General features: G+C 39.2%; 1 protein-coding gene across 1 annotated transcript in view; it reads left to right on the top strand.

Moving 5' to 3' along the window:
• The window catches only part of abca12 (ATP-binding cassette, sub-family A (ABC1), member 12), a 110,543-nt gene that overhangs the window by 6,593 nt on the left and 80,627 nt on the right, over positions 1-23,323 (top strand). Inside the window, exons 4-18 of the mRNA XM_041806394.1 lie at positions 1,807-1,916; positions 2,233-2,303; positions 4,531-4,704; positions 4,830-5,023; positions 5,889-6,007; positions 6,293-6,393; positions 9,438-9,584; positions 10,438-10,604; positions 13,434-13,567; positions 14,171-14,301; positions 14,577-14,741; positions 17,434-17,642; positions 18,038-18,168; positions 18,658-18,778; positions 21,380-23,192. Coding sequence (XP_041662328.1) covers positions 1,807-1,916; positions 2,233-2,303; positions 4,531-4,704; positions 4,830-5,023; positions 5,889-6,007; positions 6,293-6,393; positions 9,438-9,584; positions 10,438-10,604; positions 13,434-13,567; positions 14,171-14,301; positions 14,577-14,741; positions 17,434-17,642; positions 18,038-18,168; positions 18,658-18,778; positions 21,380-23,192 — 3,787 coding nt within the window. The remainder of the gene's footprint in view (positions 1-1,806; positions 1,917-2,232; positions 2,304-4,530; positions 4,705-4,829; positions 5,024-5,888; positions 6,008-6,292; positions 6,394-9,437; positions 9,585-10,437; positions 10,605-13,433; positions 13,568-14,170; positions 14,302-14,576; positions 14,742-17,433; positions 17,643-18,037; positions 18,169-18,657; positions 18,779-21,379; positions 23,193-23,323) is intronic.

The following is a 23,323-nucleotide window of genomic DNA, read 5'->3' on the forward strand; positions in this document are numbered from 1 at the left end:
TCTTCTGGTTGTCTTTGTATGATGGTAGAGCCATGTTTTGGAGTTCAGGATATTCTGACACCAACATCATGAGCTCCTCCACTGTTTGCTTTGACCCGTGAAGCCTGCTATTTCCGGGTTCTCTCCTTCCTTTGATGTGATTGGCTGCTTCCAGGCGGCTGCTGCCAGAAAGTTCAACACACTGAACTCCGAGCGGCAGGGCAAAATCTGTGCGCATTCACGTGAGCGGCAACCGCTTCTGGGTCCTACTGCTGCGGTTAAAACCGCTTCCTGTCTGCTGCCCTTCCCTCATTAAAATGACTGGAGGTGGTGAGTTGCCGCGCGGCGGTGTGTAACCAGCTTTGGGCTGGATTCTAACCCCGGCCCTCCGCATACATGGGGCGCGCCTTTGACCACTAGAGCACCTGCGCCCCACAACTATTTTTTTTGGTTGTACTCAGACCTGATAGTCTGGGGGATTGGTTTACGTGGTTTGGTTTGCTTCCTCATTGCTCTTGGTCAAACGAGCAAAACCTCGAGGATAACATCATGTGGTTAAAGGTTTGTGGCGCTATCGTCCCAAATAAACAGCTGTAAGAAGAAAAGAAGATGTGGAAGAACTGGAACTCTATCTCCTTCTGCTGTTTGTTTTAAACAATGAACCTTTAAATTTCAGCTGTCTCAGGATTTCTGCCTTGGTGTCATAATGAACAACGAGTGCGGCAGTGAGCCGTCTAGCATTAATCAGCAGTCTACTTCCAAACGAATCACCCCAGGGTTTGTTTAGAAGCCAGCAGAGACCCACATTTTTAAGCAGCCAGAGTTTACTTGTTTAGTCTGCATAAGAGTTAGATGAGCTTTCACACCACCAGACAAACGGAGCTATCCTGGGACATGAACCAGGGTTAGTTTAAAGCAGACCAAACATCTCTGGTGTCAAAGCGACCTGAGACATCCAACAACAGGATAAAGGAGCTGGGTATTTCTGCTACCTGTCCACATGTGCTACTGGGTAAATGTTAGGGTCAGTGTTAGACTCTGCTGGCAGCAGGAAACCCTCAGAGCACTGGCCATAACTGGTTAGATGACCACTGGTGCTCTAAGAGAACTCTGTATTAACCATAGCACAACAGCAATTTAAAAGATTTCCAGTCCATGCACACATTTAGCTAAAATACTCACATATATCCTGTTATTGTAACCATGTAAAGCAGATGGATTTCCTTGTTTCTCACTGGTGAATCCATCTTCAAAGCTCCCGTCTGAACGGTTTGGGCCCGGTTGGAAAGTGACAGGACCAATCAGTGACGAGGGGCGGTACTTTCAGGCGCGGTGGAGTCATGACATAAGCAAACAGCAACAAGAGGCCGGTGTAATTATGGAGGAAGAGATTAGCGTGGATGCTGCTAAAGTGCCAGTTTTATCAGAACTTGACGACGTTTCTTTGTAAAAAAAAAAGAAAAACAAAGAACAGCCGTGAGTTGTTGTCTTTTCAAAAACCACAAAAGTCGTGTACTGACATGTCTATAGTCGCCATGGTTACCGTTATGCAGTGTTTACTCCTCGGTCGCGGCTACATCACGTGTTTTGTTGCTCTGATTGGCCCGTAAAGATGTGACAGACAGAACGTTCATCCAATCACCCTCTGAGTTTTTTTCAAAGGCTCTGCCCTTTCCCAAACGCTGTCTATGAGAGGTTTACTAGATGGATGTGTGAAACACATCCATCTGGCGTGCCAGGTTACTTTTATCGTGTATCATCTCATTAAACCACATATTTGACCATGTTGTTATTTCTCTGTCTGATCCCTTTGGCTCTGTCTGACAGGTTGTCAGCAGCTAAACTGTTTCAAGGAGAAGAAATCCTGAACTTTCCATTAGCTGCTGGACAAAGAGGGGCTCCTGGAGCTCTGCTGGGGTTTCTGGAAAACATAACGGGTATGTGGTCTTTATTCATAGTTGGTATGTATGACAGTCAGTGCAACAGTCACATCCTCCATGTTTATTCATCAAGTTTTGCTCCTTTATTTATGAAAAGACGAGATCATCTACAGCTACACACAAACATTTGATGATACTTTGTTGCTCAGAGGGAAAATTAATATGTGTGATAATATCTTCTAAAGCGGTTTTCATGGGCTTTTTGAAAAAACATCTCATCATTTTGTTGAGACGAGCTCTGTCTGTTCATCATCAGAATAGAGAAATATGAGGTATAACTCTGTTTATTAAACAGTGTGTTGTTGTGTTAAAGGTTTGCATCAAGGAGGAAGACACCATAACGCCTCTTTTATCACCTTCAACACGACTCTTCTGGAAGATAATGTGAGTATTGTTGAAAAGGAACCAAACTGCAGAGCATAAAGAAGAGTCTGTTATTTATCTCATTAATACAGAAAGCTTGAATGGCCTCTTATACAGAGGTCATTGTGAACTACATCCTGTTCCCAGTCAAAAAGGCTCCTATAACTCACAATTTATTTAAATGATGGTTCTCTGTTTTCACAGCCAGTAAAGATTCCTGTTATAGTTTTATATCTACTGAAGCCCCTCAATACTCAAGCCTCCCATCAAAAAACTAAACCACTGAAGTTAAAACTGCTCTGAAGTAACATTACAGCAGATGAGAGGAAGACGGTTTCACCAGCAGTTACAGTCTAAATCCAGAATTCAGTCCATGTAGATCTCAGAGTTTTCACATGTTTACAGCAACCGGATTCAGTCATTTCTAGGGTGTTCAGACAAAAACTTCGGATTTGACTTTACAGGGTCTTAAAGAGTTTTTACCGCTTGGTTGTTAGTTTAGTTTAGTTTTTATTAGTTTTAGTCCTTTTTGAGTGAACATCATGCATTTTTTAAACCATACTCAAACAGGCTACACCTCACCTTTTACTTTATTTTTTCAAAGATGAATGAATATAATGTAAATGTAAATGTACTGTATTTATATAGCTCTTTACAACACCCCACAGGTGACCAAAGTGCTTCACAAAAAATCAAACACCGGACAACACAAATCCATAAAGATAAAAAACTAACACTATTTAGGATAGTAAAGGATAGAACACTCACCTCACTGCTAGGTATTAAAAGCCATCCTGAATTAAAACGTCTTAAGTTTTTGATTGAAGAGGCTCATGTCAGAGATAACATACAGTGCTTAACAAATGTATTAGCCCACCTGTCATATCTGTCTCAGAGACCATCCAGCATCATGAAGTGCTTTAATGCGGACTCTTTCATTTTCAGTCAGCTCTCCACGTTTTACCATTTTGAACAGGAATGAGGGATTTCAAACTGAATTCACCTTTTTATACCCACTAGAGTGAGCCGGCTCACTGGGCTTCTCTGAGAAGTCAGAAATGAATCAAGCATAACATTCAACCACTAAAACTCATTTTCCTGTTCAGAAATGCAAGTAAATAACTGTAATTTGACAATTTAATCAGAAATATTCATGTGCTTTACTATTTTTTTCAGTTTTTTGTAAATCAGTAAATGTGAAAATTCATGGGTAACAATAATAATTATATTTTAGCATTAAAAATATAATTTGGGTTAAAGAGCTTCTACATATTGGTGTATTAACCATTGCAGAAATATAGAAAATGATTTTGTAATTACCAATGCTGTTAATTTAGGGCAGCTGTGGCAGAAACCTGACTGTGGTTAGGGTTAGGGTGGGCTAATACATTTGTTAAGCACTGTTCATATCGGGGGAGATTATTCCAGAGCCTAGGAGCAGCGACTGAAAAGGCTGGTCACCCCAGTGTTTCTATTTAGACCTGGGCACTTCCATTAAAAGTTGGTTGGATGAGCTCAAAGCCCTGCCGTGTTCCCGAACAGTTAAAATCTCAGATAAATAGGACAGAGCAATGTGAGCAATGTAACTGTTACCATCTTGCACATTTCTTATGTCAAATTTTTAATCTTATGCATTGCGGTCACTGTGCTGCTCAGTACTGTTGTGCCTTACCTTGTGTTTATTTAATTTTTGCATATATTCTCTTTCTTTCTTAAAATGAATCTTAGTTTATCTTTAGATTCAAGTTGTTTATTTATTGCTTATTTTATTGCTTTGTTTACTGGCTGTTACCGGGACCTCAGTGACCAATTTTGTTCTTTTTGCATGTAAATGTAGACTGGAATGACAATAAAACTCCTTTGAATTTTTAAATCTTTGATGATGCTTGAATAAACCTCCAGACATAAAACTACCGCTGTGGGAAGTCTTAATCAGGCCGTTTTTTCTCTCCAGACTCTGGTGTCGGTGCCAGTCAGCCCTGGTTGTGTCAAAGACTTAAACTAAGGACATTTTGTCTCTAGTTTTATTTTAGTTTAGTTTTGTAAGCGCATTCTACAGTTTTTCGGTAGAGCTTAGTTTTTATTTAGTTTCAGTTAACTGAAATTATTTTAAAATTTTAGTTGTTTAGTTAGTTTTAGTGAACTGTTGTAACTTAGGTGCCAGTCTTTGTAATACTATTATTTGGTAATTTTGAATAAAGGACATTGCTTTTTTTAATGTAATAACCTGAATTGATGTAAATCACAGGAAACCTTACATGCGATGCTGGAGTCTGTGAACATGCTGAAGCAAGCCATCTGCCCAATGATGCTCCCAAAGATCAACAACAACCAGACCACCAGACCGCTGTCGTTCGCTGTGGTCACTTTCTGCACGACCAACGAAACCATGCTCGAAGTCTCGCTCAACACGCTCAACCAGGTGTGTTATTCCTGCATACTCAGCTTGTTTCTGTCTGGACAGAGTGATGATGGCAGCTTTGATTGTGTGTTAAAGTAAATGACAGCTGTTTATAAAAGCTGAGTTTTTATGTCTGTGGTCATCAGGTCCTCATCGAGATGATGCTGACTAGACCAGACGAGTTAGCTACCCTTGCTGGGATGGCCGTTGTGGTGTTCGATCAGCTCCAGAATCAGACGTCGCTGTGGGAAAGCCTTCTGGCGATTCCTCAGCTCTTCCATTCTGGTTCTGTTGATGAAGTTCTGGACAACGCTGAGAACCTTCTCACCAATTTGCAGAGGTAACATAGACATGTCAATGATGGAGCAATGCAAGTGAATTAAAGGCATTTATTAAGAAAAAATAACCTAGAATATCTGAATTATTCAGGCATTATGTGTATTTATCTACAGACTTGTTTCATACTCGTGCGTAATATTATTTGGTCTTGTCGCCCTGATTGGCCTGTCATGGATGTGACAGACAGAATGTCCTCCAATCACCCTCTGAGAATGTTTTTTAAAAAAGTTCTGCCTTTCTCAGACACTTCCTATGGGATCGTCCCGAAATGAGTGTAAATACATCCAGTCAGTAGATACATGAAACAGTCCATGTGGAGTGTCAGGTTATGAAAAATACATACAGGTTTTAGAGATTAACATCAAGGACTGATGTATTAACCATTTTCTAAACCCACAAACACATAAAAACCTTTAACATAGATTTATCAAACATTCTCAGGAAACTGCACTTTTAATACTTTTAATATTTAATGTTTGTGGTCACATCAGTCTGAGCTTCCTTAACTATAACACTCATACATGCTGTTACTGGTCTCTGCCTGGCACCACTCACTCTTCTGCTTTTATATGGACAGATTACAACTTAAAGAACATATCACAGATGTTTGAAGTCCATCTACCAGTCACATTTTAGTGCTGTCTCTTCCTGTCTAATGAAAATTAACTTAAGATTTATTAGAATAAACATCTATTTTCAGCTTGCCTTTGGTGATGGGAAACTGTCATGGCAGCATTAGTTGTTGTTTTTCTCATGAATGTAGTTAGAAACTGCTCCTGTGCTGTTTCTAACCCACAGTGTCTGAGTAGTAGAAGGTGAAAATGTTAGTATTGATGTTATTTTTCCTCTGTGTTTTTTTTTCCTAGCACCCTGACAGCCATCCAGAGCAAATTCCCAGAAACAGAGGCTCCACTGTCAGCCATCAGTCCGATATTTGCTATCAGCCTCTCTGTGATCGACTACGCTCAGGACTGGCCTGGCAGAGGTGACTCTCCTCTGTCTGCTTTATTATCCATACATCAGCCTGAAGACTGAACTATCCTGAGGGTGTTTAAACATTTTTAATAGAAATGTCTGTTAGTAAAACTGTTCAGTATGCCAGTATGGTACAGAATCATTATGTAATATTTAATTCAAGATTACATCTTGCTAATTTTAAGGAACCCACATCAGGATTCACCTTTGGTATAGAAATGCCAGAGATTAGTCGTCAGTCAAGTTTAGCATCAGAAGGGTGTAACGCCTAACCATGTGATTTGATTCTGCACAGGTGTGTCTATTCCCCTGGGAGAGCTCGTCAAGGTGGAGGAGGACTTTCTCAGTGAGATGGTGCAGAAGGTTCTGTATGGAGTCCACATACCACTGGATAAGGTATCTGCTGACATGTAACCTTCTATAGTGCATTAAGGAAATTAAACAGCAGAGCATGCATTTATATACTTAATGACAGGGGATTGCACAGCAGTTTAACGAAACCACAGCCTTTCTCTCCTAATAGATATTACAGTGATTTCATGGTGAACATAAATGTTAGGCAGTAGTGCTGTTAGAAACAGTGTTGTCAGTCAAATCCACCTATAAGGTGAGATATAGGGGAGAGCTTTCTGGAACCCACAGAGCAGTGTTACTCAACCCTGCTCAACCAAAGAGCCAAGTTATTGAAAAATACCTTTGAAAGAGCCACAATCCAAGCGGTGAAAAGTGGCAAAAAACGGATTGAAGTAGCAATAAAAATAAGTTAAAGGTGGCAAAATGGTCAAAAAGCAGCAAAAATGGATGGAAAGGAGCGAAAATGGGGAGATTAAGTTGAAAAAGGTCAGAAAGTAGCAAAAATGGGTGAGAAGTGACAAAAAATGAGTTATAGGTGGCAAGAAATGGTACAAAAGTGGCAAAAAGGTGGCAAAAAAATGACTGAAAAGTGACAAATGGGCAAAAAGCAGTCAAGAGTGGGAAAGATGGAAAAAACATGGGGAAAAGGGGCAAAAATGGGCTGAGAGTGGCAAAAATAAGTGGCAAAAAAATAGGAAACTAGTGGAATTTAATGGCAAAAGGTAGCTTAAATGGCCAAAAAAAATTTATTATATTACATTTATTTATTATATATAAATGGTTAATATTAGCAATAATGGGTCCACAGAAAAACAATAGGCTGACAGTGGCAAAAATGGGTTAAAATTGATGAAAAGAAGTTCAACTGTGGCAAATGTTGGTGCGAAGTGGCAAAAATGGGTTAAGTTGAGCTAAATTGATGAAAAGTGGCAAATGTTGGTGGGAAAAGTAGTTAAAAAGTGGCACAAATGTCACAAATCCAACATCAGAACCCAATAAGAGCTTGACAAGATGTAAAGAATCAAAAACCACAAGCATGACAGGATCACTGAAATAAGGAGAACCGAAGCTGAACCCCGAACTTCAGCATTAATTCAGATTTACATCTGTCACTGATGAACCCGGCTGATGAGAGCCTTCAGGCTTTACAGACTTGAGATCAGGTCCATAGAAATGTCTACAGTTGGCTGTTTCTTTAAACTATGGGTCTCTGTTGAGTCCAAATATCTCTAATGAAGCAGATAATGTCCAGTAAAAGTAATTTTTTTTCCTTCTGCATCGACACATTTGTTTTGGCAGCCACAGAAACGTTTCACCACCAGGTATCCTGAACCCGTGTTTTCTAGGTCAGGTAAACCAGTTGTTCAGCTTTCGCTGCCATGAGGAATTTTAATTTCTGATGTCAGCCCAGGTCGATTGCTTGAAATGAAGTTGATGAACTTTAGCGTCTACCTTTAGGACAGAGCCGTCTAAATAAACGCAGAAATGAGAACGACTGTAAACCAAGACTGAAGCTGGCTGCAAAGCCCAGGACTCCCATCAACACCCATATTAATATTCTAATTTTACAGCAAAAACTAAATTGGTCTGACTAGATGTCTTCATCGGTACATACTGTATGGGTGATTTTTTTTAACTCTGGCTGGTGATGTCATCAGCCCACAGTAGGGAATGGCCCCGCCCCTCTAATGCTCCAATCTAAAACCACAGAGCAGTTCATCTCAGTCCAGTCTGTTGTTAGCTGATGTCTCTGCCTTTATTAAAGTTAACAGTCAGTTAAATGCTGTTTTCTTCTTCATTGTGAGGTAAATTTACCAAATCTATCAGCCACAGTGGTCTATGGATCACTGAAAGCATCAGAGCAGAGATTGGAGACAGAAAACAGACTTTGGCTGGACTTGGCGTCCGAAATCACTCCCTGTTCACTCTATAGTGCACTCTGTAGTGAATACTCCATTTTGCAGTGGTGTCTGAATTCTGAGTGAGCATTTTCATTCACTATATAGTGCACTTATTCTATCCCACAATGCATTGTGAGAAGTAGTGAACAACGACAGGAGCACAGGAACATAGATACAAACTTTTTAAAATGCTTTTTTGTTTGTTGGTTTTACCAAATCTGTAAGAAAATATTCAAGAGTCAACACAGAGTGATGGGCGTGGCTTCTAATTTTATAAACTCAGGGATGTTTTATCTGACTGAAATTTGATTTTAGGTTCATAACACAGTGAGCTGTCATACAACAAACCTAAACACAGATTTATTTTCACTTTACAGGGTCTTTAAGGTAAAACAGCACAGCAGCTCTGCCACTAGATGAGGTTATCTTGTCAAACTTCTTTAGCTAAATATAAAAGGCCGATTTGAAACTGGTATCTCAAATTGCCGTTGTCGGCTCAAAACCTCATATCTCCAAAATAACCACGACTCAGGAGAGATTAGAAAAAGCTGTGTTTTTCCAGTGTTTAACCTCATATCACAGTCGCCATCTTTTTGACCGACAGATGTAAATGGTGACTGATGGTGCTGATTTATGAGAACAATCAAAATCATGAAAAATGGAGATACACGGTTTTGGCCCGACACCAGTGAGGAATAAAGAAAGGAGTTTTGGGAAATATACTTTCTGCCTTTTATGCCCAGGCTAAAGATGAGAATGATAAAACATAGTCATATTAGCTTTTACAAGTAGTCTGTTAGCCTGGCCTGTTAGCATGGCCTGTTAGCATAGCCTGTTAGCATAGCCTGTTAGCATAGCCTTGCTGTAAGAGCTGAAAGCACAGGAAAAAGCTAGAACCTTTGTAAATAACAATAACAGCATCTGGTTTTTTAAATTCATAAAGAAGTTTATGACTCTGTAAAGCATGCTAACAACGGAGCTTTCACCGTCATGTTAAATCTGTTTGCTGTTTTTCTTCTTCTGTGTTCAGATATGTTATCTGCAGTGCCTCTAATGATTTGTTACTTTGCCTTGATATCTGACTCTTCCTTTCTTTAACTCTTTGACTGCCTGGTAAATACTATTCTGAAATAAAGTGTAAAAGTCAGACTCCTGTTTCATCACTGTTCTCCCTCTCTCCTAAAGGTCATTGCCCTGACCCTGGACCCAGACACGCTGAATAGGTACGTGTGCAACAACAGCAATAACCCTTTGTGGCTAACAGCGGCGTGCAGCACTGGCACCGTACGGATGCTTTTTGACTGGGTTGACTCTGACAAGGCAGCTAAACAGGTAAGGTCTGAAAGATACTGAAGAAAAACCCAGAGATGAGTCACTTCTCTAAATGAGTAGGCAGCATTTTTCCTCTCTCCATTTCTTTTGTGACCTGCCTCTTCTTTACTGTATGTCTCATTTGATGCTTTTCCATGTTCTTCTGTTCCTAATTTGCATTCTTGAATGCCACCTTCACAAACAGTCAGCATCAGAGTGTACCAGATGATTAGTCCAGGAGAGAAAGCTGTTGGCCATAGCAATGAGAAAGCACCTCTTCTGGGCTGCACCTGGGGAGCAGAAGCATTTCTAATTAGATCTGCCATTACGATAGATGTGTGCTGATGACATAACATCCATCATTAGGAAGTGCACTCACTCAAAGAGTCAGCCAGAGATCAATTAGTGATTTCATACTCACATTGATCTGCATGTGTTGAATTATAACAGCCTGCAAATGCTCTCATCCTTAATGACACACAGCGTAGTGCTACTTATTTTACATTTAGCCCGTCTTTGCTTCTGCTCTTATATCTCCACCCACAGGTTAGAGCATCTTTACTAACTACTAACTGCACACAATTTTTAAAAGATGTAGAAAATACTAGTATACTGTATATTCATGCACCCTGACTAGTACCCAAACAGGCATTTTCTGCAGATTTTGGTGATTTTATCTTATTTCTTGCAGCACCAGTTTGAACTTAACCTGTTGGAAATAGTTATTTAAAAGAGGAGAATTAAAATTGTTTAGAGATGGACAATAAGAAACAGCAACAGAGCAGAAGATTTCCGAATTTTATCCATGACTATTAAGCTGAAATACCTAAATGATTTTGCACACTCACCCACACGTGAACACCTTCATTCCCAGAGTCTTCTGGCCTGGAGTAAGCATGTCGCTCCACGTGACTTGTCCTTTGCCAAATGGTTGCTGAACACTCTGATGGGAGAGTTTTCCCCAGGAGTACCAGAAGGCCCCCACACCCCCAGGACCCGGCGTAGCGTAGAGACGCAACCTCAGAATATTGACGAGGAGCTGTGAGTACAGTAATCAGGGTTCTTGTATTGGCAAATAGCTGCAGAGGATAATTCATGAATTACTTAGAAATAATGTGTGACGAGAGCTTAAAATGTGGGAGCAGCTTTTATAAAGCTTGTTTTAGAGGCTGTTTCATATTTATGTCAGTCATAAGCCAAAAATCCTAAAAGATTAAAGTCTTTCCATAATCTTTGAGAACTCTTCTGAGGAGATTTAAGGTCATAAATAGACTGATAGTATTTTTGCTTTTTTGAGGTCTATAAATTAAACAAAGTCATCAGCAGCCAGGTCCATTATCTCTTTATTATTATTATTTATCTACACTGCTGGGTCAGTCACAGACAATACGATAAAAGCTTGCAGTCTTATTTTGACATTTCCATTGAAAAGATTCTGGATGAGTGAAATATTTGCAAGGAGATTAAATTATATAGTAGATATAAATGCAAAAATGAAAACCAATTTTACGTGGCTATTAGGGCTGAACGATTTTGGGAAATTTTCTCCTATATTATGATTTTAATTTGATATATGATTATTCCTTAACTTTAGTTTATTTCTAAACAAAGGCTGAACAATTATTTAAAAATGTCTAATTCTAATGATTTTGACTCATATTGCAAATTGGATATGAATTGTTGCATTATAGGGTTTTTGTCATTCTCATATTTAATAAGAAAAAAGTACAAAAATGGGATGTTTAGGATTTTTTTTAGGGATCCACAATATCGGTATCTGCAGATATTAGCAAAAAAAAAAAGCCAAATATCGGCAGATATCAAAATTTTTTCCAATATTTACATCCGATATTTTGGATATCACTATTTATCAACTGTAAAATGTGGCCATATATATTTTTTGTATTTATTATTTTTTATTTTCTTTATTGCACATATTGAACAAAGAAAACTAGAGAAAAGGAATTAATACAGAAAAAAAATAAAAACAATACAATACATTTTTAAGTCAGATAATGAGTAGATGTGCAGGAGAAGCCAAAGAAACCTGAGCGGGCTTGTCGAGTGGTCATCTTAAGTGAAAAATAAAAAATGTATACTAATAATTTAGTTGAGTTTTAGGCTGGGCCAACAGACCAATGTAAGTTGAGATCTTTTTCTTCATTCATTCTCATTCTTTAAACTTTAAAGTGTGTTTTAAGAAAAAAAAGTTTGTTTCTTTTTTCATCCTCAAACCTAAAATTGTGTTCAAAGGACAGTATTTTTATGTATGTATAGCATATCTAAATATCAGAATCGATATCGGTATCGGTTAAAATGAATCTGTAAATATTGGCATATCGGATATCGGCAAAAATCCAATATCATGCATCCCTAATTTTTTTGTTGACTATTCTAAAAATGGCACTTGAATGATTGTTGTTGTTTTTTTTTTGTTTTGTTTTTTTTTGCAACAGAGATGTTTTGCATTAATTATTATGCAAAGTTTAAAACTGGTATTTTGACACAAATTTCAGGTTAAAGAAATATTGCAACCTCTGCGATTTGAAAATTATTGAGATTTAATCTAGTTTTCGATGAATTGCCCAGCCCTAGTGGATATGCATTTTTAGTAAAGCTTGTTAGAAGTTTTTACAGTGCATTTAACCTTTACAACTTCAGAAAACTTCTAAAAACGTCAGCACACTTAGTTTACCGTGCATTCAGAAAGTATTCTGACACCCTTCACTTTTTTCATTTTTTTTTGTTGCAGCTGACGCTACAGGTTTTAAACTCCATTTTTAAGTTAATCTACACTCAGTACCCCACGATAACATAGTGAAAACAGAATCATAGAAATTTTGGCAAATTCATGAAAAATAAAAACTGAAATATCACATTTACATAAATCTTCAGAGCCTTAGCAGAAACTCTGTAACTGTAGCTCAGGTTCCTCTGTAAATGTAGCTCAGGTTCCTCTGTAAATGTAGCTCAGGTTCCTCTGTAAATGTAGCTCAGGTTCCTCTGTAAATGTAGCTCAGGTTCCTCTGTAAATGTAGCTCAGGTTCCTCTGTAAATGTAGCTCAGGTTCCTCTGTAAATGTAGCTCAGGTTCCTCTGTAAATGTAGCTCAGGTTCCTCCATGTCTTTGGTCTTTGCTGAGTCCACCTGTGCTAAATTAACCTGACTGGACATGATTCTAAAGCCCTGTCCCTCTCTATAGAAGGCCTCACAGCTGACAATGATGTCAGAGTAGAAACCAAGGGTCAAAGGTCAGAGGAGCTGCAGAGCTGCAGGGGCAGGATTGTTGACAGGCACAGATCTGGGGAAGATTACAGAAACATTTCTGCTGCTCTGAAGGTTCCAGAGAGAACAGTGGCCTCCAGACTTCTCACATGAAGAAGTCTGGACCAACCAGGACTCTTCTAGAGCTGGTCACCATCGGGGGAGAAAGACCTTAGTGAGAGAGGAGACCAAAAACCTGATGGTCCCTCTGACTGAGCTCCAGAGATGCTTGAGGAGATGGGACAAAGTTCTAGAGGGACAACCATCACTGCAGCCTTCAGCTGATCTGGGCTTAGTGGAGGAGTGGTTTGCCTCACCCAAACACATGACAGCTAGCTTGGCTGTCATGTGGACTCATGGCTTCTAGGTGTATTGGTCAAACTCAAAGTGGGCTTTTATGTGCTTATACTCATGCCAATATTATTATTAATGCTTGGGGTACTTAGTGTAGATTTATGAGGACTTCTGTTTTTTGACTGTAGCATCAGGATGCAACATAAAACTGAAGAAGTAAAGGTGGTCTGAATAATTTCTAAATGCACCGTATGTACTAAAGATATTTTCACAAGACAGATGCTCGTTCTGACTTTCACCTTTGTGTTGGCAGATTTTTGTGGGTTGGAGAGGTGGTGCTGGAGATCCTGCACATGATACCTGAGGCGGATAAGGTCGTCCAGAGCATGCTCAGATCCGGCTTTCAGTCCATGGAGATAGCCAAACTGAGCCTTGAAACACTGGGAGGTAGGCTGACAGAACTCCCCACCATGACGGTGTCTCTTCTTCCTGACTCATTTCATAGAAGTTTAATAAAAGTAGAAGATTTACGTCATACATATTCAACGCTATTAAAACTGAGTGTCAGAATCATAAGGTTTTTATGTGTCAGAGTCATTTAGATTTATATCAGAAAGGATGAGACTGGGACATAACAGTTGAGCAGCTTTTGGTGTCAGCCTTTCACAGAAAGAATCAAAACCATAGAAACTAAATCAGTCAGCCTACTTAGAGGTTATTCTGAGCTTTTTAGTTACATGTGGCTGCAGTCACAATTGTTATCTCTCCCTAGTGTATGCAAGCGTATAACCCAGGATTGAATAGCACAGGTTTACACCCTTTCTCAGGGGACATGCAAGATTAAAACAGTTTTAGACAACACAGAGAGGAGCTACCAATGTGATAATACACAAAGGAAAATTATGACTTCTCATTAAAACAACCTTCTGGGATGAACCTACAACCTACTATCAACAGCTGTGTCTAAAAATATAATCTCACTGAGTATGATAATCTTAACCGATCTGACTTCATCTTTCATGGGTTTTCTACTCTTTTTCTTGTTTGCAGGAATAATGGACAGTGTTTTGAAAGATGCCAGCCATCTCAAACAAACATACCAAATGTTGGTGACAGACTCGTCTAAAGCAAGTGTGTGGATCAGTGATGTCCTCGACAGTGGGATGGAAGCAATCCTCATGGTGTGATGCCATTATTTCCTCTTCTTATGACCCTTTCTCTTATAATCCAATAAAGGACACAACATTGTTTTTCAAACTTGATGGTATTTTTTGGTCAAAGGGGCATTGTAGTATTATTGTAATTGTTGCCATGATACAGAGAAAGGCTAACTCTACAAACCATGGCCCTGTAACCTCCACAAGCCCTCTGTCTCATGTAATAGTGTGACTACAGTAACATGCAAAACAAACGTACCCAGAATGAACGAGTCTGTCCTGTTTTTCTCTTTTACTAGATCGTAGCATCTGAGGAAGCTACGTGTGAGGATGTCTTGAGTCCCTTCGAGTGGCTCTTAAACTCTGAGACCATAACGATGGAGGTGTTGAGGTCAGCGATCTGCCGGTCTGACGCTGACCTGCAGCAGGCGTTACTGATGGGTCTGATGCCGCTCATTGAATCAGTAAGGCTTCTTTACATTTGGGGCTTATTTTGTGAAAAACATAAGAAATTGATGGTCCAAGTTAGCCTCTAGGCTACTTTTATTTTACAAACTAATGAACAGGAAGAAAAAAGTCTACATGCACATCCAGACCTAGGTGGGCGGGTGCTGAGCCGAAAAGGAGACTAACAAAGAACAGAAAGACGTCTTGCACACTGCAGGGCTCCAGAAATATAATTATTTATTGCACCAACGTGACGTTTCGAGCGGAGTAGCTCTTCATCAGACTAAAGTGACAAGTGTAGAGCGCCTCATTATATACAGGTGAAGGTAATCACATAGACAATCACATGATCTGATCTAAGAGTCATCACGTGAACATGTTTCAGGGACAAACAAAAAAACACGTAAACATACAAAAACATATAAACAGATACAAAACATACAAACTAATGAACACAGAGACTCAGTGAAAATGTCCCTCTCCTGTGTTCTGTGTACATAATGTCCTCTGAAAATGTCTAAGCTACTGGTGCAAAACTCAAGGCCCGGGGGCCAAATGAGGCCCGCGGTGCAGTTTTACCCGGCCCGTAAGATCATATCTTAATTAGAATTAGCCTGCTGCTGTGAGGTCTGCAGATTTCCTCCAGTATAAAAATGTAAATTTAACCTTGAAGATTACTAAAAAGTCTTGTTAAGTTATAAACATCTGAAAAGTAGAGAGAGGAAATCAATAGATAAAAAGTCAGGAATGAGGGAAACAAATTAATTTGTGTTTTCATTTCACATTTTAATTTTGCATCCCAAGAATATGACCTAAACTTAGGATTTTGACTTTTTATTTCATATTTTGACCTTTAAATTAATAATTTTGACTCTGGGTGTAACGGTACAGAAAAATTTTGGTTCAGTACGTACCTCAGTTTTGATGTCACGGTTTGGTACGTTTTCGGTACGGTAATTGAAGTAAATAAATAAAATTCAATATTTATTATTTTTTGTTAAATTATAATAAAATACATAGGCTGAATAAATTACATTTAAATTATTAAAATGCAGCAACCTCCTTCCAAATGTTCTCCAATGATTAAAAATATTAATAATTAAATATATTTTTGATTTACTAGGTTTTTTAAATTGATATATTGATTTATACCCATTCATTCATTCATATTTATACCCATTCTTAAAATACTAAAATTTCCCAGCCAACTTGAATGCATCATTATACAACCGTTCGTTAGCTTGTTAAATATGTAAATTAGCATCTTTCCTGCCGATTTCAACACGGACTTCAGCACTGGATTACTTTTTTTAACCAATGGGACCTACTACAAATTTTTGAAGAACTTTTCACAGCCTATCTTGGCGGCTAAAGATGTTAGAGCCTTGTGAAATCTGAGGATAACTTTACCTATGACACAGCTGCAGACATGAAGGAGTCTCCTCTCCCCCCTCCTCTGAGGCTGATAGCTGAAGGTAAAGTTAATTTGATTCACAGAGCCAGAGCACAGTTGTCATAAAAAACGATCTTAAAGACTAGGAAATTCATAACTGGCTGGTGAGACTTTTTGTTGTTCCTCCTCCTAACAGTGGCGGTCTTGAGTGGAGCCTTTTCAAATGCTTTGATTGGTCCACTGGACGACGTGCTTTTAGCAACACAGCTGCTGAAAAATGTCAGGGCTAATGTTGTTGTCTTTGTCCACTGTTGTATTTTACTGGGCAACAAAGTGTTCCTAAACAGGACACTTTTACCTGGGAATACTCAGGCTTTTGCTGTGGTTGTGTGGTTGCCAGGACAGTGTGAGTTGCGCTCTGCTTTTCTGTCTGTATGTGAGCTTGGCTTCGTTCGGTACACGTCTGTACCGTACCGAGAGGCCCGTACCGAATCGGTACGGTATGGATACACGTACCTGTACACCCCTAATTTTGACCTTTTTTCTCATACTGTTACATTTTAGATTCACAATTTTTCATTTTAAATCAAATCTTGACCTCTTAAACTCCTAACTCTGACTTTTAATCCAATATTTTTACTTTTAAAACTCCTGATCTAGAATTTTATCTCATATTTTGACTTTTTAGAGTCACAATTTTGAATTTTATCTTCTATTTTGACTTTTTAAACTCTTGATTTTGTATTTTATCTCATATCTTGATTTTAACTCTATCTCATATATTTGCCTTTAAAACCTTATTTTGACTTTTGACCTGTAGGACTTATAAAGTTGACTTCTTTTCTCAGATTAATTGATGCTGTGATATTTAATCATTTGACTTTTTTCTAAATCATTTATCATCACTGTTTAATTTCCCCAATGATTTTATTACCTGTGAAAACACAGTTGATAGTTTTCAGTTAAATCTTGACCCTGTTAGACCCTCGGGTTAGACCTAAATTCAGATTTCGGCCCCTGTTGTGATTGAGTTTGACACCCCTGGTCTAAGAGAAAGGTAATAATGCAATATAAACAAATAATTTAATAGTTCCATAACTTGAGCTGCATGTCCCATTTATTTTGAAAGAATAGATAGCTTTTCTAACATTTTTGTACCAACAGAAAGCCACAATAAAGATGTTTAGTTGTTTTTGTCACAGCCAGATATTTAAAGTTAGAGACGTACAGTGATGGGTCTGACAGGTGAGATTTATCGGTGCTGTAAATGTTTGCATTAAAATAAAAATAGCCTGTTTACTGGTTTGTTTCTACAGGCACAAGACTTTAACAGCACCATCATGGGCCAAACAGACTCCAACGTCACTCTCCCCATGATTCTGTCTGAGTGGCAGAGGTTGTACAACATCAGTCAGCAGCTCTTACTGTCAGTGGACAGACTGGCCATGGAGCTGGGTGGAGCATACTGGATGAACTGGATGCCAGACAACTGCACCCATGATGCGACTGGGACACTTCAACAAAGGTCTTGAGAAAGTGTTGATTGTTTGGTTGCAGGATTTCATTCCAGGACTCTACTGTGCTTTATTTACTTTAAATCTTTACAGCTGACTGATAACAGTACGTCACACTGACTGAAACATTTAAGTTTCTGTTTTTCTTCTTTGAGTTTCACATAAAGAAAACATAAATAAATGTAAAATATAAATACATTTAATCAACATAGATGTTGATTTTACCAAATCTATCCTAGGTAAAAATATTTAATTCTAGTAAAGAGTGATTATTATGAGTTGAACAAAACTAGCCTGTTTCAGTTATAGTGCTGTACAATCTAATAAGGAGCTACAGTTTTCGTTTTTAAGACTATTTCACACAAAACCATGATTCATGGTCTTTTCTGCTTTGTTTTGCATGCAGTGTCTTCTTGTTCATGGTGAAGTTGGGAGGAAGGCTTGAAAGGAGTGAACTGTGGCGTGTGGTGAAGAACTATTTCCACATGGCTGACTGGGTCCTGAACTACCAGCCTGGTGTTTCTACTCCCCTTAACTGTGAGTCCAGTACTGCTTTATTCTTTAGTGAACATCTAGTCCACAGAAGCTCCGAAACAGAAGATAAACTCTAAACAATACTTTAGAAAGCTCAAGCAAACATCACTATCTGTATGTGTTTTTAAATCCAATATTCAGATACCATGTTAGACGTGAAGAGGTTTTAAAAGATCTGACAGCGTTTTAGATATTAAATAATATGATCGTACTTCCTTTGTTAACACAGAATCATATAAATCATTGATGGGAATGGTTGCATATTCAAGTAAGCCATAGAGACTCATGGCTTTAGATGTACCAGTTATTTTCATTGATATGGACTTGGACAGGCTCAGTCAGGTCCAGCGCAGGGTGAACCTGTAAATTTAAAAACATCTCTAAGTGACATTGATCATCTTTAAAATTCACATTCAAGCTCTCCTAAAGTCAAATCATGACCTTTTCAACAAAGCAAATCAAGTTTAATGTAATATTTATTTTCCGATGCAGGCTCTGTGGACGTCTATACCGCTGATGTTTGCTGTCACATCGAAAAGCCTTTCAACTGGTCCCAGTTTCTCACATCAGTGACTCACACTCTGGTGTATCTGGACCAACATGTCCTTGTGAAGTAAGTGCTTTTTTTATCATGTTCTATTTTATTTTTCTTACTAATTCTAGACTTAAGTAGGTATTTTATATATGCTGGAGTATGTGGAGTGTATACTACCATATCATCTACTTTGAATTTATTTGGACACAAGATCAGGCAACGATATCCAATTATAATGATAATATTGATATAATAATAATAATAATAATAACCAGAAAAGCACTTGGAGAGCGCAGACCTCCACCATTTCATTGCCTGCTTTCAGTGTGTGTGTTTGTGTGCATATTGTGGATAATTTTGGTGTGCATGCTAAGCTTTTACTTCTGCTCAGAATTTGTATATCATGTTCTTAATTTGCAATACAATGATTGTTGTGATCACTTGTTTTGACTGTGAAGCACATTGTGTTGCCTTGTGTATGACGTGCTGTATAAATAAAGTTTGATTTGATTTGATTTGATTAGCCCTATCTCCCAATAGTAAAGAATCCTTTAAAACATTCTTGGATCCAGACAGTGATTCGGATCACTCCCAGAATCTAATCAGTTCTTCCTTATGCCATTTCTGACATTTCCTGAAAATTTAATCAAAATCTGTCCACAACTTTTTGAGTTATGTTGCTAACAAACAAACTAACAAACCCTGCCGATCACAGAACTTGGCGGAGGTAAATAATAATAATAATAATAATAATAATAATAATAATAATAATAATAATAATGAATGTGAGTGTGCCTGGTTGTCTGTCTCTATATGTCAGCCCTGTGATTGGCTGGCGACCAGTCCAGGCTGACCCCGCCTCTCGCCCAATGACAGCTGGGATAGGCTCCAGCCCCCCTGCGACCCCCCAATGGGATAAGCGATGTAGAAATGGATGGATGGATGATAATAATCACTTTATTTGTATAGCATATTTAAAAACAGAGGTTTACAAAGTGATCTGACAATCAGAAGAATCACAATTTAGACAAAACATGGTAACAGACAGGAAAACACAACAAGAAAGACAAAACCTCCCAGAAGAACCCATGAAAACTCAGCCAGCACTTTAACTCCAACATCATGAAACCCAGAATAACCAATCTAGGTAACCCAGGAACCCAACTTCATAAAAAGAGAATATGACGGAAAGATGGAAAGGAATAAAAATCTAAACATTAAGAATATAGAAACAAGTAAAATATTTAGGGGTAATAAGTCATAATAGAAAAATAAAATTCTAGAGTGAAATATATTAATTACAATAATAGTCCTGATAATAATAATGCTAATAATCAGGTAAAACTGATACAGAAGCAAAGGCATAGGCTTTCAGGTCAAATTTGAAGGAGAATTTAAGAGAGAAAACGGAAAAAAGGAGGGAAGACAGTAAAAGAAGACGATATCACATAAAAGCAGGTCTACAAAAATGAGTTTTAAGAAGGGATTTTAAAGATGTCACTGTTTCTGCATGCCTTATCTCCTTGGGCAGGTTGTTCCAAAGTCAAGGCGCCCTAACAGAGAAGGCCCTGTCACCTTTAGTCTTAATCCTCGACTTTGGAACGACCAGGAGGCCCCTGCCCAAGGATCTAAGCCTGCTGCCTGGCTCATAGGGGGTTAAACGTTCTGTTAGGTCCTTCAGTGCTTTGAAAGTGAAGAGTAAAATCTTAAAATCTATTCTAAGACATACAGGGAGCCAGTGTAAGGATGTTAGCGTGGGGGTGAAGTGGTGTCGTCTGTGAAAACCAGCAAGCTGCTGCGTTCTGTACGAACTGTAGGCGAGAGAGGGATTTATGAGTGAAACCAGAGAGAAGAAAGTTACAGTGATTGAGTCTGGAGAAGGTGAGGGCATGGATGGCTTTATTAAGGTCTGACTAGGTCTATCGATCGACTTTGGCTGTTAGGCATCAACCAAAACACTGTAATTGGTCTTAACCACATAAACTGCACCTGTGATTCATGCTAAGGGTTCCTGCAGATCCTTGAAAAGTCTTAAGAGGTAGACTTTTTAAATTCAAGGCCATAAAAGTCTTAAAAGTCTTTTTTTAACCTTGTGAGAGGTCTTAGATTTTAGAAGCCACTTTGACTAAGACATGTCTTTATCCAGTTTTCATTTCTCGCCACACGTATTTGACTTTTTTGCTTGTTGAGTAGTTATGAGAAACATCACTGTGCATTATATTGGTAGAAAAGAGGCATTAAATGGGCCAGAAAAAATCTAGTTTTGGTTTTTATGAACCCAAAAAATGTACCATATGTAGTGAAATTTCACTGACTGCATTAAAGTAGAGAATTCAGCTCAGTCCAGTGTACTGTGAAATTTAACATCACTCATTTTTGACCGCTTGCTGCACAAAAATCTGTAATTTTTCTGAGCTTAGGTGTGTAAAAAGCTCTTAAAAGGTCTTCTGTTTGATTGTTGAAAGTGTGCAGGAGCCCTGAAATTTAATACTGTTCCTTGTCATCTATGATGTGAAAATAGTCCAACCCTCTGCAGCCCCCCTCAGGCCAATTCTTTCTTACTACAACTTAAATGGAAAAAAATAATACCTATCTAATAACACCTTTATCTGTTATTGACATTTAGCATTCATAACCAGTTGTTAATTTCTCTCCTGTTCTCCTCTCTTCTCTCTGTAGTTCCCTCAAAGGAACTGTGAATCTTCTGCAGCATGTGTACAGTGACGCCTTAAACTCCATGGTTGGATCGTTTTTGGAACATAATATCCATGGCGGTGAAGCTCTGACTCACTTCCTGATTAACATGGTGCATAATCTACAAGACGTTGTTGAGAAAATCTCCATGCTTCCTGATGAAAACATCACAAACCCTAACCATGTGGGCGCCCTTGTCAGTAACTTGTTCCAGTCCAGTGGTCTGTCACCTCTGCTGCCCCTTCTCTTTGGGGATGGTCCCGTCAATGTCTCCACAGTCCTCCATGTTGCCACCGAGCTTATCAAACAAAACCAGCTCATCGTTACCTTCAATGAGACGGATCCAACAATGCCAGAAGTGGAGCAATTGATAAAGCAGTTCCTGTCCTTGGAAGGTAACCTCACCATGTCCCTCTCCAACTTCATGGGACATTCTCTGATTACCTATGTAAGCTACCTCCACCCTGACCATGTGGCGCAGATCATGGAGTTAATCCAACCTTTCACCAAGCAGACCTCAGCAGGCATTGTCCAGGCCATCATCAGAGCCATGGAGCTTCTACAGACAGTGACAGATGCTCCAGACGGTGACCCAACAAACATCATTCTGGGGTACATCCACCAGCTTCAAGACTTTGCAGTGTCTCTGTTTAGACTGAGAAGAGTCCAAAAATACATGTTACCAAACGGGGAGCTGAGCGCATCACAAATCACTGACCTGCATATCCTTACCAAGGAGTTTGTAGACCTCCTCTCCCCTGAGGGCCTTCAGCGTCTGATAAGTGCCGGACCAGATGCTGCACAGAACATGGTTGCACAGAAGCTTATAGACTTCCTACCAACAGAGGCCCAGCAGGAGGCGGCCCGCCTTCTCCAGGATTTTAGGATTCTTCAGCATTATGTTGCCAAATTAGCAGCAGGCCAAGACTGTTTGAAGGGAATCTCAGAAATCTTCACATTCCTGAATCAGATACTTGACATTCTGCTTACAGCCAATGGAAATGTTGCCATCAAAATAGCAGTGCCCAACTTTCTCCATATGGACCAGCAATATGAAGAAATCGCATGCATTATGTTCCCCCTCCTTCTACCCCCGAATGAAGCTGGCTATTTGAAGACATTCAAACAGGCCATTCATTTTGTCAAACTGATCATGGCTACACCAAATATTACTGTCTCTGGTGTCCACAATGCCCTGCAGCAGTCAAACCTTACTCTTGAGGAGCTGAAGAATCTGACTTCACTTTTTGGAGCTGTCGACACTGATGACCTGATGGCAAGATTAATGGATGTTATCAACTCTCAAAAGTGCTTTGAGCCTCAACACAGCCAGATGGTGACGGCCCAGTGTGTTCTGGGATTGGTCAACGGGGTCACACGTTTCCTAACACAACTGCCCGGTCTCCAGAATGAGACAGCCATCCTCAATCTGATCCCTCTAATTGTCAACAACACCATCAAGGATGTCGGCCATGTTGACTTCACCAACCCTAATGCAGCTGTCATACAGACCCTCAACAGAACCCTGGCCAATGTCAAGATGGGCCTCCAAGTTAAGCAGCTCTACACTCCTGAAATTATGAAAGAAATCAGGGTTCTGGAAGGTCTGATACACCTTGCTGCTGACCCAGAACCATTTGATGACATATTTAACAGCACAATGACTGAAAATCCAATGTATGCTCAGAAAATGTATCTGGAAATGTTAGACTGGTACTTGAAGAAACTGGAAAATGTCATCAGCCACAGCTCTCTCTCTGATCTCCTCCATCCATTCTTCAAACTCACACAAATGCAAGTGAGCCTGCAGCTGGTGCAGACGGACTTTACTTTGTTTGTGAGCAGACAGATTGAGAAACTATTGTGCATTTTCCAGCATCCAATCGATAGTGCAGGAGTGGGTGAAATAAGTCAGATTGCAGTGGAGAT

This window comes from Cheilinus undulatus, linkage group 15 (assembly GCF_018320785.1).
Source record: "Cheilinus undulatus linkage group 15, ASM1832078v1, whole genome shotgun sequence".
In the NCBI taxonomy this organism is placed as follows: domain Eukaryota; kingdom Metazoa; phylum Chordata; class Actinopteri; order Labriformes; family Labridae; genus Cheilinus; species Cheilinus undulatus.